The 15,838-nt window shown below is 41.2% G+C and overlaps 1 protein-coding gene across 6 annotated transcripts in view; it reads right to left on the reverse strand.

The window, feature by feature from the left end:
* The window catches only part of LOC128347416 (uncharacterized), a 69,549-nt gene that overhangs the window by 47,159 nt on the left and 6,552 nt on the right, over positions 1-15,838 (reverse strand). For all 6 annotated transcript variants that reach the window (XM_053302000.1, XM_053301997.1, XM_053301998.1 and 3 more), the window contains 2 exons: positions 9,517-9,614; positions 4,618-7,098 (listed from right to left, as the gene is read on the reverse strand). In XM_053302000.1, coding sequence (XP_053157975.1) covers positions 4,618-7,098; positions 9,517-9,577 — 2,542 coding nt within the window. In that variant the 5' untranslated portion in view covers positions 9,578-9,614. The remainder of the gene's footprint in view (positions 1-4,617; positions 7,099-9,516; positions 9,615-15,838) is intronic.

Genomic DNA, 15,838 nt, shown 5'->3' on the forward strand with positions numbered 1-15,838 from the left:
ACTTATATATCAGAGTATTTCAGGAGCTAACTCATTCTCATTTGCAGCAGAAGTTAACAGGGTCTCAGGGGCAACAGCGCTTATCATTAAGCATGGAGATTCATGTAAGATTAAACTAATCTACTTTATACAGAAGTACATGATGGTAGAAAAGACCTATATCTAACTGCTGGCTACATGTTGGTCAGAGAGAGACTGATAGAAGCATGATGCTCAGAGACAGAGCTAGAAGCATTCTTGGGAGGAGGAGGAGGAGGAGGAGAAGGAGAGGAGGAAGTCACTCCCAGGAAGTTCCTGAGTACAGTGTTATCAATTGAGGGGGTCACAAAGGCACAGATAAAGAGGAAAGAGAAGGAGACCCTAACTGACTATATCTCTTCTCAATACTCCTAGGGGTCATTAGGGTTACTGGCACAAAAGGTTGATGTCATCTGGAGCTGGATCTCCAACAGAGGATACAAGAGAATAATATATGATTATTTAATGTACACTGTTTATGCTTATTTTCAGTAGGATGTGGACTAGAGTTTCAGTAGGACGTGGACTGTACCAAAAGTGTCACAGAAAAGATGGTTTTCAAGGAGAGATTTGAAAAGAGACTCCACAGGGTGTTCTGAGTTCCAGTTCCACACTATCTTTTACCATTACTTTTCTAAATGTGCACACTTCCATGAAATAAAATGCACTCTGCATCATCTCAGTTTGCATATCACAGAAGCAATGATCGAGCGGTCACCACGTGGTAAGATACTGCAAAAATACAAGGGCGGCAGTGTTTAGCTGGTTAATCATTAAAAGATGGTGCTCCCAATTATTTGCTCAGCAGATTTTACAAACACTATCATACACACAGTAATGCACTTTCACCTTATATAAGCACAATTTCTTTTTAGATAGCACTTACAATTTGCATTTTTATAACTGCAGATGGCAAGCACAATCTTAAAGGAGGCATTCCCTCCTGTGTGAAAGAAGGAATACCTCTTCTGTGATTATGCTTGCTACAATGGATGATCCAGAAATAGCAAGGGTTTTTGTTAGCCTTATTGTACAGATTCAATCAACCAACCAACTACAACTCATATGTTTAAGCAAATATTTCTGTAATTGGGTCACAGTCCAAAATGTAATTTTAAATCTGTTGTCTGTATAAGTAGGTTGCTTTGTAAATATGTTTGACATTGACATTACCATCTGCATGCAACATTGCTCAGTTTGCATAAGTGCAGATGTAAGGTTGAACTTTGCAACTATGACATTTTGATTTTTGAAAGGCCTGAAGCTGCCATTGATTTAATGGCTACTGTTCACTCCACTACCCCTATTTACAAAATATTGTTTGGGCAGAAGCCCCACCCAACAGTAAATAGAGCTTTGGCTGTCAGCTGAGTATTAAGAACTGGTGTCCAAAGTCACAAAAATAAATAATTTCAGGATGGGGTTTTAGTTTGGGCTTCAGGGTTTTCAGCATGCAAATAGCAAAGCAGAGAAAGCTGCATTTGGCTGCAAACCGCCTTGTGATTGTTTTTAAAACCGCCTTGTGATTGTTTTTAATGAAAGGCGGTATATAAATCTAACAATAAGTAAATAAATAAAAATTTGTGCAATAAAGATTTCTCCCTGTACACCGATCACAGCATTTGACTTCATAGAAAAGCATGGCAACTCTGAGTGAATGTATTTTACTTTTAGTGTGCAATGCCACCCCACGCCCACACCTTCCTGGTTCCACAGAATCATCAATGATCCCCTAGTTTTAGCCAGTCCCTATTAATATACGCTCTGTCCTCATGCTCTGAAGGAATGCTAATTATCCTTCTAAAAACATTGGCTGACATCCCGACTAAATTTACTCAAGGAGGTTCCATTGAAATTAAAAGAAGATGTTTTGCATGCCGAACCTGTCCTTTGATAAATGTAACTTCCTCAAGTAAATTTAGCCAGGATGTCCGCTACAGACTTTTGTTTTTAATAGGGGCAGCTCCGAACATGGGCAGAGAAGCCTAACAGATCTCTGCAATTTTTTATTGTGAGGTGTAACACAGAGAAGGAGCTTCATAACATATTGAAAAAGCAAATCTTTTGAACATGCCATAACAAATTAGTAAAACAGCAAAGAACAGTTCGCCATGGCCAGAAAATCAAAGTGTTCTTGAACAATTGAGAACTTTGTCTCTTCAGTGTTTCTTTAACAGGAAAAAAGGGGGCTTTAAGATACAGTTTCCCTGCAGTATGCACTTCTAAGAAGTGCAAAAAAACTTTCTTCCTCAGAGGGAATCTTTGATTGCTTCTTTGTTTCTATCTCTGTATTAGTGATATTAGTTGACTTCATTGCATCTTATCAAGGGGTAGTGCTCGCAAAGCCAATTGCCTGCTGTTTAGATTATAGTTTCTTTCACTTTTTGTTATGCTTAACATTTCTTTTTGGATCAGGAAAATGATGAGTGGTATTATTAGGCAGCACAGCATAATGGAAAGATAATCCTCTGTCTCAACTGAAACTGGCACCTGAAAACTGTCACTTGAAGGATTATGAAATCCTTAGTTTGCGCTATCCTGCCACTTTCCAATTATACCTGCCACTTCCCAGTTTCAGAAATGAGTTAAATACATCTGTGGGATATGCAGGTATTCTGCACCAGATCAAAATCATTATGGGCTGTTACAATACCCAGTTATGTGATTACAGGAAGTAAGGAAGTGTTCCTTGTTGTGTCATCTGGCCCCAAGGGGGTCCCTGAGGTGTCCATTTTGTCCAGTGAAAGTGTTAGGGTAAAAAAAAGAAAAATCAAGGGTCCTCCACACTAGCCCCCCAATCAAACAGATAAGAAGGCACCTTAATCTTGATTCTTGCCTATACCTTCCTCTTCCCTATAGAGATGTCTCTATATCGACATCTCATTATAGTGAGTTCATTCTGTCAGCATGGGCATATATTGGGCTGTTTTGGTCCATAAAATCTTCTGTTTCTATGAGAGCAAGTTCTCATCATTAGATAGTTTTGTAATAATGTTTATCCAAAATGTGATAACATTTATCCAACTTGTCATGAGAAATGGCACACTATCAATTGTGTAGGACTAGAAATCATTTTAAACACAATTCAAGAAGCTTAAATAAAATGTCTATTAATATACTAATATTTCAGAGTTTTGGTTTTGCAAGAAAGAACGTCCTTAATAAACGCTGACTTGTAGAATAACAACCAACCACTCACATACTAACAAACCAATCTATTTCCCCTACAATCTATATCCTTCTAGGTGCATCTTACACAGAAGCCTTTCCTATTCAGTCCAGTAGAAAGGGTGCTACCATGTAATCACCACCACCATGCACTCATGCGAAAGTGTCTCTTCCATTGAACTAAACAGGGATGCTCCAGATGCAGACTGGAGCTCCGATAGCTGCAAAGATGTATTTGTTAGCTGCATTTAGGCATGTTAGGGTTGCTGTGAATGATACTGTCCCTGCCCACATAATTAGGAAGGGGATGTACCAAGAGTGTGCTCATTGGGATGTCCATAGAGGGCATCCCAACATCCTTCTGGCATGTCCCAGTATTGCATGGTTTTTTTTGGGGGGGGGGTTCATTTGAATTGCCCTTCCACACATGCTCCAAACACTTGTTTAAATATGCAGTTGGAGCATGTGTAGAGGAAACATTCATGAACAGCCTGCCATGTAATGCAGGGGCATGCAGGGAGGGTTTGGGGGTGTAGCCCATGGATACCCCAAAAGGCATGATCTCAGTGCATCCTCTTCCTGTGGGCAGGGATGGTATTGTCCCTACCATTCCATAATATATAGATTGTATGTACCATAGGTGTATGGTATGTATATGTTAATAATGTGATTTGTGACTCTGATGTGATTTATTAATAATGTGAACTGTGATTTTCAGCTTTCTCTCTTTACAGAACACTTTCCACACCAGCAAGTCTGCTGAGGAATCTTTGCACAACTGCCATGGAACTCTTGTATGTTGCAGAGGATTGTGGGGTGTCTTCAGAGGTGTGCACTTGTATGTAGGTGCTATAAACGCTAGGCGTCACTGTTGCCTTCTGTACTCCTTAGAACACATTTAACCCTTCCTGAAGTTTCATATTTCAAGAGAAGATCAGTAAGGGTGGGACAGCTATCTTTCAGGGAAGCTTGTCCACCATTCTCATTGAAGAACATTATGTGTCTGTAATGCAACACATTTTAAAGCAATTTGAGAATAATCACATGCTTGGCCTGGTCAAATTCAAATTCATACTCCATTCCCAAGAACATTTAAACACCTTATTTTTGAGAATGCAGTATAAAGGATAAGTACTATTAATTTTATTTAAAAGTTGAGGTCTGCTTATAGTAGGCACAGTGCCTCAGGATATCAGCATAAATTGTTTGATGAGGAAGCAGTTTGATGGGGAAGCAGGTATATGAACGAAGCATTAGCCCAGTAGACGTTTTAAGGCCTGTAGGCTGCATCTGCTTTGCTTAGACTGCATGAGAATTAAGAACCAACAGAATCTTTAAAGTTCTCAAAATGATATCTTAGTACAGCCTTTGCTTTTCCCTTATTGCAGAAGACAAGAGGATATCAGTTTTGAAGTATCTGAAATTACCCACCTGTCTGATTCTCTGGGGACTTTGATGTGTCCAGATTCTGACATAAATCCATATTTATTTCACTTGGTATCTCATCTTTTTCACAGCTGGGTTCTGGTAATTCTTGCCTTTGACCTGCTACTGGATGAATTTCAAAATGATCAGGATGACGTATATCTTGTTCACTGGAGAGCGTCTCTTGTGATTCTGTGAGGAAGGCATCGGACAAAATGTGCTCATCCTCCAAAGAGTTAGATGCTGCAGTAGCCAGGACAGAATAATCTTGGCAATTAGAAACTTCATGAGTGCTTTCAAACACCTCTGGACTGTCAGTAAAACTCTGGAATTCATTATTATCTAGATCTGGTTCCTCAGCATCCAACAGTGGTGACATAAATGCTTTTTCCCTTAAGCTGCAGGGTAATATGGACTCCTTTTTCATTGCCAAACCAAAGGAATCTGCCATAGCCTTATTGTCACCCTGAATGATGAGTCGTCGTTCTAATTCTCCAGTTATTACAGTCATCACTGATCCTCTCCGCCTTTTTTTGGTTACTTCAGTCTCTGCAGTACTTTGCTGAATATCAGTATTGGGCTGTATTACTGAATGTTGGTCTTGAAGGCATTCTGTAGCTATCTTAGTAGAAATGCTATTATAGTTAGAATAGACATTTGATGGACTTCTGGAGAATGAGGGAGCTTGACTTAATGGTGCTTCATTCTGTAACTCTAAATATGCTTGGACTTTGTGCTGATCACTATCACCTTTCCTCCCAAATTCAGTTTTTGCAAACTCAGTGTATTCCTCACATGCATCTAAGCTCCTCAGCGATTCAATTGATCCATGCTTCTCCTTGCATTCTGCATTGGAATAAAAACCCTCCACTACTGTCTGGCCAATTTCTCTACAGTTTCCCATGAATTCTACACCATGATCCATGAAAAAAGCATTGCCTAGGTTTTCTTCCAGCTCAGCATGGTATACAGTCATATCATGGTCATATGAGGCGAAGGCATAACAACACGAAGATTTAAGATCTCTGAAGTTGCCAAACAATGATGCAAAGCTTGAACAAAGTTCTGTACAACTGTTGGGTGTATAGATACCCTTGCTGTAAATATTTGTTGTTTTTGTTGGCTTGGGCAGGACCTTTAAGGACAGAGATGGCATTGAATAAAAACCCGAGTCTCTTCTAGGGTGAAATGATGACAATATATCAGTAGAGGTGGCTGGGAAAGAATTTCTTCTTATCTTCTTTGATTCCTTTTGTGAAATTAGCATAATATTCCTCGTGTCAACAAGGCTCTTGTTCCTTAATTGGAGCACATCAATCATTTCATTATTAGGTTTCTTTACAAAATGTATCTCTCTGGAACTGTAATCTTCTAGAAGAGATTCCCCAGTATAACTAAATTCTGAAAAAATGATGTCATCATAAAAATCTTTTCCATTGGCACACTCCTTCCTTCTTGTATCCTCCTTTTGGCAGACATCACTTCCCTCTCCACAGTTTAAGATTGCTGAGAAAGTGTCAGGTACATCACCTGATGGACTTAAGGATACAACCTCAGTTGTGCTGTCTAAGCAAATGTCCTCAGTGTCAGCAAACTGAGCTGGTGGGGGGATAAGTGCATACCACTTGGGGCATGAGTACCCTGTGAAAGATTCTTCCTTCTCCTGAAAGCTCAAATCAGACTCAAAATCTGAATGGCAAGGTGTGTCTGTTGCAGAATAATCCGTATCACTAGTGAATGTATTCCCATTGCTTGGGCTTCTGACTTTACTGCATTTTCTTGGTTCCACACCAGATTCGATATTAACCATTAATTTTTGCTTTCCATTGATATAGTTTACTGTAATTTCATTTCCTGCAACACTAACTTTCATGGATGGATTCTGTTTATTAGCAATTTGGATGGTGTATTTAGGCAGTGCCTCATATTTTCCTGAATGGCCAGTGGGTGGACTTGGCTTTTTGTGCCACTTATGACAGTGTCCTTTATGATAATGTCTGTTCTTAGGGCACTCCCTTTCCCCAGCCACATAATCTGTTCTGGGATCAAACAATGAAGTTTTCTTCACTTCCACCTTTACAGTAAAGGAACCACATTTCACTTCTGTAATAAGTCCATTGTCTGAGTGAAGGGAGCTCTCTGTGTTTGAGTTGCACTGCAGGGCAATTTTTCCTGTTGATGATATTCCCAGTTCATCAACATTTACCACTGCTATGGCTTCATTTTGCTGAGTAGAAAAAGTCAAGGAAGCACAATCCTTTTCTGGTTTTCCTTCTTTTTCACTGTCAATTATATTATCTTGTTCTTTATTTTCAGGACCGTCAGAATGGTTCTTTTCATTCTCTAGTGTGCAAGAGTGATTGTTTCTGTTTTTGTCAGCCTGTTCCATGTCCAGTGGTTCATGGACGTTGGTTGTATCCTCACCTGTTTTGTTTTCAGCACCTTCAGTGTTTTGCTGGCATCTGCAAATGATTGGCAAATGTTCATCTGCAGAATGGAAGGAAGGGAAGAGAAGGGAGGAAGGGAAGAAAGCAGTAACTGTTATTTAAGTATCATCATCTTAACATTTAGGCTGAAAGCAGATAACAGTTTTTTTCAGAGAAATGAAAATGGTGTGAAATGGGAGCGTCATTAGGGAGAGGCCCATGGGGCACAGGCCCCCAGTGAATTACTCAGAGCCACAAATCTCATCAGGTACCTCTCTCCTCCATGACCTCTTCCAGAAAAGAAGTGCGGCAGTGGAGGCATCTGCACAGAGCATGGGAGAAAGCTTCTAGCCTCATCTAGCCTTCTGCTGCTTCCACCTCCATTGGTGCTGTATTATAACATTAGAGGCCTTAAAAACATACATAACTCTTGGGGGGGTGGGGTTATGATTGAGTTTAATTATCAAAAGGAGGGCTGTGGGCCTGAGCTCCAGATCTCTTAAGTATCTAGCAACATCCCTGGTTTGAAATAAAGCTCACTGTTCATCCCAATTTGCCTTCATTCACTATGCTTTGTAGGGTTTAGTATTTCAAAAACTTATAACATCTATTTGACTGGAGCTGGTAACGGGAGAATGAAAGAAACAATAGGAACATAGGAAACAGCCTTATTCCGAGTCAGATCGTCTGATCATCAGATCATCTGTCTGATCGTCAGATTGTCAGATAATCTGTCTCAGTATTGTTTGCACAGACTGGCAGCGGCTTCTCCAAAGTTGCAGGCAGGAGTCTCTCTCAGCCCTATCTTGGAGATGCCAGGGAGGGAACTTGGAACCTTCTGCATGCAGGTATGCAGCTGCTTTTCCCAGAGTGGCCCCATCCCCTAAGGGGAATATCTTACAGTGCTCACACATGTCTCTCATTCAAATGCAAATAAGTTATGGCTTATTACAATTGATTGTGATCCTCACTGATCAATAGAATTGTAGATTATTATTTCACTAATGTAGATGAGCCAATCCAACAAAAAATATCAGCTTGATCATACAGCTCTGTGCAAAGCAAAATAATGGGATAGGATTAGGCGGAAGAACTGATGCACCAGCACACCACTATAATTTCTACTGCAGCAAAATATCTAAGATATTGTGCCAGTGCCGCAGCACCAAATAGTCACAAGTCAGATGTAGATGGAGCAGGGGCTGGTGAGGGTAGCAAATGGAAGAGGTAGTCCTATTCAGGGGGAACCCAGTCCTATTCAGGGGGAGTAGAACTGGGGATTCCTTCCCTAGCCATGTGCTCCAGTGCAGCAACTGTGACCACAAAATATGAGTTTATAGGCACAATTCGAATGTGACCATGCTGGTGTGGTTGACATCAAAGATATCTTCCATGTGGTCAGGGCTCTGCTTTAAGGCCACTGAAAGTTATTTGATAGTAGCATCATACAAGAACCAATGTGGCCATATTCCAAGGATGAATAATACTGGCATGTGTGCTTACCATGCAGTCCTATTGATCCTAATGGAAAGCCAACAAAACATTACTGCAGCTGCATGGACTCATGGACGCTGATATTTTTTGTCAGATTGGCTCATCTACATTAGTGAAATAATAATCTACAATTCTATTGATCAGTGAGGATCACAATCGATTGTAATAAATCATAACTTCATTCTATATATTATCTGAATCGATGTATGAAGCAGTGAATAATGTGCTATTGTGGTGCCTCTTTTATAGAATACTATGGAATTATAGTTTCTTGTAATAAGGAGCAATAAATATGCATTGTAGGACTGTGATTTTATGAAATAAGACCTCAAATAAAACATATACCCCAGACCTAGAAGTTACAAATATAGCAGGCCACAGCTAACGTGTTGACATGTGATTTGAAGCCCCTTTGGGTATTTATTGCCCCATTCAGGTTTGCAATGCCTAATCAGTTGAAAAACTAGTCCTCTTCTCTCTTAGGACCATGTTATAATTTCTGCCTCTAGTGACTGCAGTCAATGATTGAGCTCTCAGTCATTGAGAATTTGAGAATCAAGAAGAATTTTGACACTGGATTCAGCAGAGTTCAGATTGCACTTAATAAACATAAAATGGATGCGAAAGAGTTAAAAACAGCCCTTTGGAAAGTGCCTTTCCCGAAACAGAGATAATAGCAACTCCACAGGGCCGAAACCTCCTCTCATAAAGCTACTGCTTTCATTTATAAATATTTAATAAAGAAATCTTAGCATAAGCAATACACTAGTAATTCAAGTAGGAAATAGCTTTACAACACTGCACCATATTGATTTCTATCATTTGTCTTTGGGATGCAGCCCATTCCTCGAGGCATGGCTGTGGTTCAAACCACATTTAGATGACTGCAATTACTGATGGCAGAGGTCTTTGAGGACCACTGACTAGGTCCCAGTAAACACATCTTTTAAAAAGAAATTCAGATGAGCCATTGCTGTAAACTTACTTTCTCTGGTATCTGAGCTTTTCCTGCTGCCCTTGCAGCTTCTTCGTCTCTTTCTGCTCATGTTGGAAGCCTGAGGTTCTCAATGTTCTCCTGCTTTGCTATAAGATGGGAGATAATCATTAGAAAGTATTCACTTGCAGGTTGGCTCTTCTCTAATTTATCTCCCTTTTCAGGTCAATAAACCCACAGATGTGCCAGAACTAAAGGAGAAACCTAAGTTGACAATATATTGAATCATTTCTCATACACACTGATACCACACACATAATGCCCTTGTGATGTTTGCAAGATGTCATCTCTGGTCTGGTTTTGTTTTGCCAAATACTTATATAAGGGCACCAGAAATATTAGGAATGATTAAGAAGCCATCTTGATCCAATGGCCTCTAAATTACAGCTCACAATTATCTTAAATATTAGACTGTTTGTTACTCCAAAAGCATCAGTTACAGAAACTTATATTCCAACACATAATGTAGACATTGATTTTATGTATGTAAACTGTTTTTATTTTTTGTTTAATAACTTGAGCTTTTTGCTTGAGATAATGATGTGATGGTCATGAATCTTGGACAAGATCCTGGGCAGTGTGCGGGCGACATCGTGTGCTCTTGACCCTTGCCCTTCATGGCTAATAAAAGCTGCCAGGGAGGGTACAGGTAGATGGTTGGAGGTGACTATTAATGCCTCATTAAGGGAGGACAGGATGCCACCGTGCCTCAAGGAGGTAGTGGTAAGACCACTACTTAAAAAGCCCTCCCTTGATCCCTCCAACCTGGACAACTATAGACCGGTCTCTAACCTACCCTTTTTGGGCAAGGCGATAGAGCATGTGGTGGTGTCCCAGCTGCAGAGGGTCTTGGATGATATGGCTTATCTGGACCCTTTTCAATCTGGCTTCCGCCCTGGGTATGGGACTGAGACTGCCTTGGTCGCTCTAGTGGATGACCTACGCTGGAAACTAGACAGGGGGAGTGCGTCCCTGTTGGTTCTGCTGGACCTCTCAGTGGCTTTCGATACCATCGACCATGGTATCCTTCTGGGCCGCCTCTCGAGTATGGGAATCGGAGGTACTGTGTTGCAGTGGTTCCGGTCCTTTCTTGGGGGGAGGGTCCAGAAGGTGGTGCTGGGGGACTACTGCTCAGCTCCGTGAACACTGGCCTGTGGGGTCCCTCAGGGTTCGGTCTTGTCCCCCATGCTGTTTAACATCTACATGAAACCACTGGGAGAGGTCATCCGGAGACTTGGACTGAGTTGTCAGCAATATGCGGATGACACTCAGCTCTATCTCTCCTTGTCACCTGATCCTAGGGAGGCGGTGGATGTCCTAAATCGGGGGCTGGAGGCCGTGATGGGTTGGATGTGGGCTAATAAACTGAAATTGAATCCGGACAAGACGGAGGTACTGTTGGTCAGTAGGAGAACCAATCAGGATGAGGAGATTTTACCGGTTCTGGATGGGGTTGCACTCCCCTTGAAGGAGCAAGTACGCAACTTGGGGGTATTACTGGACCCAGCTCTGCTTTTGGAAGCTCAGGTGGAGGCGGTGGCCAGGGGTGCCTTTACACGGCTTTGGCTAGTGCGCCAGCTGCGTCACTTTCTCAAGAAGGCAGATCTGGCCATGGTTACCCATGCCTTAATCACGTCACGGCTGGATTACTGTAACGTGCTCTACGTGGGGCTGCCCTTGAAGAATATCCGGAAACTGCAGCTAGTGCAAAACGCGGCAGCTAGGGTTTTATCTGGAGTTGCCCGATGGGAGCACATCACACCCATCCTGAAAGAGCTGCACTGGCTGCCAGTTCATTTCCGGGTCCAATTCAAGGTTCTGGTTTTGACCTTTAAAGCCCTTAACGGTTTGGGCCTGGGGTATCTGAGGGACTGCCTGCTCCCAAGGGTTGCTGCCCACTTGACAAGGTCATCTGAGGGGGCTCTGCTCCGGGTGCCTACAATGAAGGAGGCTCGTCTGTCATGCACTCAGGACAGGGCCTTCTCTGTTGCTGCCCCCAGACTTTGGAATGCTCTCCCAGTGGCCATTCGCTCCTCGGACTCCATCACAGTTTTTAGAAAGCTTCTTAAATCTTGGCTTTTTACCCAGGCTTTTACATGACTGTTTCTACTGCTGCTTCTATGTGTTTTTACTCATTTATAGTTTTTATGCTTGTATTTTATAGTTTTTAAATTAGATTTGTTTTATATTTTTAGCTTATATTTTAATTGTCATTTTAATTGTATGTTTTTAACTTTTGTAAACCACCTTGGGGTTGTTTTTAATGAAAGGCGGTATATAAATTCAAAAATAAATAAATAAATAAATAAATAAATAAAATCTTTCCTAATATTTCTGCCCACTCCCAAGAACTGAATCCTATGCACATTTACTTGGAAGTAAGACTTCCAAGCAAGTGTGCATAGGATTGCAGCTAGGGTTGCCACAGTCTGGAGAGAATTCCCGGACAACTGTCAAAAGGCGGGATCCTCTGGAAATTAAAAAACCCACTTTTAAAAAATGGGATTGGAAAGTGTGTTTGACAGTGGAGCTTGGCAACTGTTTTGTGCACTTCCCTCTAAGAGTGTTTGCACAGGAGAGAGTTAGGAGTGTTTCATCTAAATACACACAATTAAATATGTGAAATAAATATAATGACAGTAACACAAATGCAGATGAGAAATGAGAAAAAAACCTGCATTAAGTGTTTACTGTTTAATAACAGTTTATAAAATGATCATTGTTTAAATAAAATTGGACTAGGAAAAAAAGGGGACTCTCTCTGTCCATATACTTCACAGCTAAACCAAGAGGCCCACCACCACCTGCCATAACTCTATAGATGATCCAGAAAGGAGGGTATGGAAACGTATGTGGAGAACCAACCTAGCTGGTCCGCAGCACTGGTGCCAGAGAAAGGGTATGAATATGGGGCTTCTAAACATTGTGCCATGTAACTACAACACTTGGAGAGAATCACAGGCAAAATGGGTAAAAATCATGAAATCAATGTTCCTGCTCAAACATTTCATATCCAGGATGACACTTTTCCTACATCGATTGAACAGGATGTCCAATTTCTGGACCGTCCAGGCCTATCTTGGCTATATATTACAACTCTAGCTGCAGCACACATCATTTTGGTCAGCCCACACCCTATAACATAACTAGGAATTGTTTTAATTTAACTCAGGGACAGGGCAATAGTTTTGCTCCAAATGAAATTCCTAGGTTCAATGTGTTGCTACTATGATCTTTTCATTTCTTTTCCCTTGCTCACACAGGATCTCAATGTTGGTCTGTAAGCAAAAGGTTAGGAATCATCCATAGAAACCTCCTCTGGTGGCATGTAGTCCAAACTAAGGGATCTCTGGATGAGAAACGGTGGTGATCCAATGTTTTGTTCAGCCATTTAAATACTAACAACAAACTGGAGAAGCACTAACATTCCCACAGTTGACGTGGTGTAGGATTTGGTGGGTAATCATCATGTGCAAGTTAACCACTTTAAATTTTGAAAAGGAATGATGCCTTGATTAGTTGCTCAAAAGAATGGGAAAAAATTGTGAACTACTGGAACAGAAAATGCCCAGGCAAATCTTCCAACTGAAGTTCTTTCAAATGTTACATTAGGGAAGACAAATCACTTAAATAATTGGAAATATAGAGATGGTGTGTTTTTCTGATTGCACTACTTAATAGCTGAAGTACTAATTCTATAAAATGAAGATGATGTAATTGTCGGGGCATTTATGTTTATTTCTAATGTTTTATTGAGTAATATCGACATAATCAATGTATAATTTGGATGTATATGTATGTTCCTATGTCAATTTTATACAGTTTGTTTTTAAAATGGGCACAAGTTTGTTTTTAGGGTTTTTTTTTAGGTTTTTTTTTTTAGATAGCACTAGTTTTAGAACAGGAGTCCATAGTCTTGAAAACTCACTTGAGGACAGTTATTCCCTGAACAAAAATTCCCTTCCAAGGCCACAAGCTCTTACCACCTACTTGGACATTTCTGTTTGGTAATGTGTTGAATACAGTGTTTTAATTAGTTTAAATTTAATTAAATGATATTTATTTATTTAACACATTTATATACCGCCCTAAACTAAAGTCATATTAAGATTAGGAGCTTGAAAGTTGCAACTCTGGACACTGCTTGAGGGGATTATTAGGTTCATACAGAGTGATTTTAAAAGCTGAGATTGAGAGGATGTTAATTGACAGTATTGCAAGTGTAAAATATTTCATAATGTCACATTATATATAAAAAAGCAGCTGTGGAGCAGTCAAGATATCCCTTTTTGAAAGGTGTTGATAGGAAGTTTTTAGCTCTGTCATTTGTGTTGGCATGATACTTTAAAAATCTCTATTTTAAAAAATGGAACACTTTGACTGTCAGATGATGAAAAGATGGTCCATAGAGTCCCCCCCTCCACCCCCACTCTTAATAGCAGCTTTATGGCAGCTAGCAATATAGACTTTCCTGAATGTACAGTCATCTTAAAAGGGAGCACAATTTAAAATGGGCACTTTCATAGTTGGGCACAACAGTGTGATTCATCATTCTTATGGACTGAGGAGCCATACTAATATTTAACATCCCCCCCAATAATGTCTCTAACTTTTCAGCAGCAGAGAATTACTTTTTACAATGGCTAGGAGATTAACTAAACAAATCTTACATTCTTTAACCAAAACCTAGGCAGAAGGCATCTGCCACTGGCTGACATACTGAATAAATTACTTAACAGAAGCCCTACTGAAATTAAGTAGTCCTGAGTAGTAATATCCAGAAACTTAGTCTGGATGTTAGCCACTGGCCCACATGTTGCTCAGGCTTATGCTACTGTTTCTGATTGGTCCACACTGCTGAGCCAGCAGTTTTGTGCTGCAAATACTTAAAGTTGTTCAGCCAGTGGTGTGAGGGTCTGCCCTGATCAGAACATAGAAAGGGCCTCCAATGTTCACCCTGAGACTGCCACCGATGAGATGCTCTCAAGCAGCTATGGCAGTGACCCTGGACCGGCAACATTCCTGGAATGACAGGCCTCTCCAAGCCCTCTGCAGATCCCCACACCCCACCCAAAAAATGTAGTTCTAGGAGCAACTGGAGGTGTCCAGGCTGCAGAAGCAACTCTTATTCTGGTATAGAAATCCAATGAATGAATGAATGAATGAATGAATGACAGCGGAGTCACTGCCATCACCCTCTAACCCAAGAAAGCTACGCCATTGCCTTCTTTGAGTTGTGATTGCAGCAGTGTTGGAGAAGCGTCTGACTGGCAGTTTGATACCTTTCCCCAGAAATAGCTATTTAGGAGGAGGAAACAGAGCCAGGGACAAGGGGTTTCTGATGACACTCCAATTAACAGCTATTTTAGCCACACAGCTTCATAGACTGACTGCTGGTACAATAGTTCCCATTGCTATGTCTTCCAGCACCCTGGATCTTGCGGCCCTGGTCTCAGGAGACTGTGCTTCACTCTAGTCTTGCCTTCATGCCAGCTCTGTCTGCTTTCCCTGCCTGGCTGCAGTCCAGATCAATAACTGCTCCTAGGCATCCTTCAGCTCTGTTTCCACCTGCTGCAGTCTTCAGCGCCCTGGCTGACCACCAGCTGCACTCTGGCTCACTGTCTTTGTCTGGATGTCTACTTATCCTGCTGCCTTGTCCCCACAGAGACCACACAGTTAGTGGCTACTTGTATCTAGCAATCACTGGTGAAGGCAGGACAGTGAGCAACTTAAGTATTTGAGCATGTGTGCAAGACTGCCAGTGCTTAGGAACATAGGAAACATAGGAAACTGCCACATACTGAGTCAGACCATGGGTCTATCTAGCTTAGTATTGTCTTCACAGACTGGCAGCGGCTTCTCCAAGGTTGCAGGCAGGAATCTCTCTCAGCCCTATCTTGGAGAAGTCAGGGAGGGAACTTGAAACCTGCTCTTCCCAGAGCAGCTGCATCCCCTGAGGGGAATATCTTGCAGTGCTCACACATGTCTCCCATTCAAATGCAACCAGGGCAGACCGTGCTTGGCTATGGTGACAAGTCATGCTTGCTACCACAGGACCAGCTCTCCTCTCTGCTTCCTTAGACACCCACATCAGTGTGGGCTGATGGAAACATTGGCATAAGCCTGCGTAATATGTGGGCCACTGTGTTTTTCTGGGTCCAAACGATCTCATTAATTGAATGTATGAATCACACCCAAAAGGCAAAACAAATTCATAAAGTGAATCTTGTGATTTAATCTTCTTGGTAGTCTTGAGATATTTAGTTGATGTGAATAGACATTGTCTGCCAATGCAAAGGATGTGCTTGATGGG

The sequence above is a fragment of the Hemicordylus capensis genome, chromosome 2 (genome assembly GCF_027244095.1).
Source record: "Hemicordylus capensis ecotype Gifberg chromosome 2, rHemCap1.1.pri, whole genome shotgun sequence".
Taxonomy (NCBI): Eukaryota; Metazoa; Chordata; class Lepidosauria; order Squamata; family Cordylidae; genus Hemicordylus; species Hemicordylus capensis.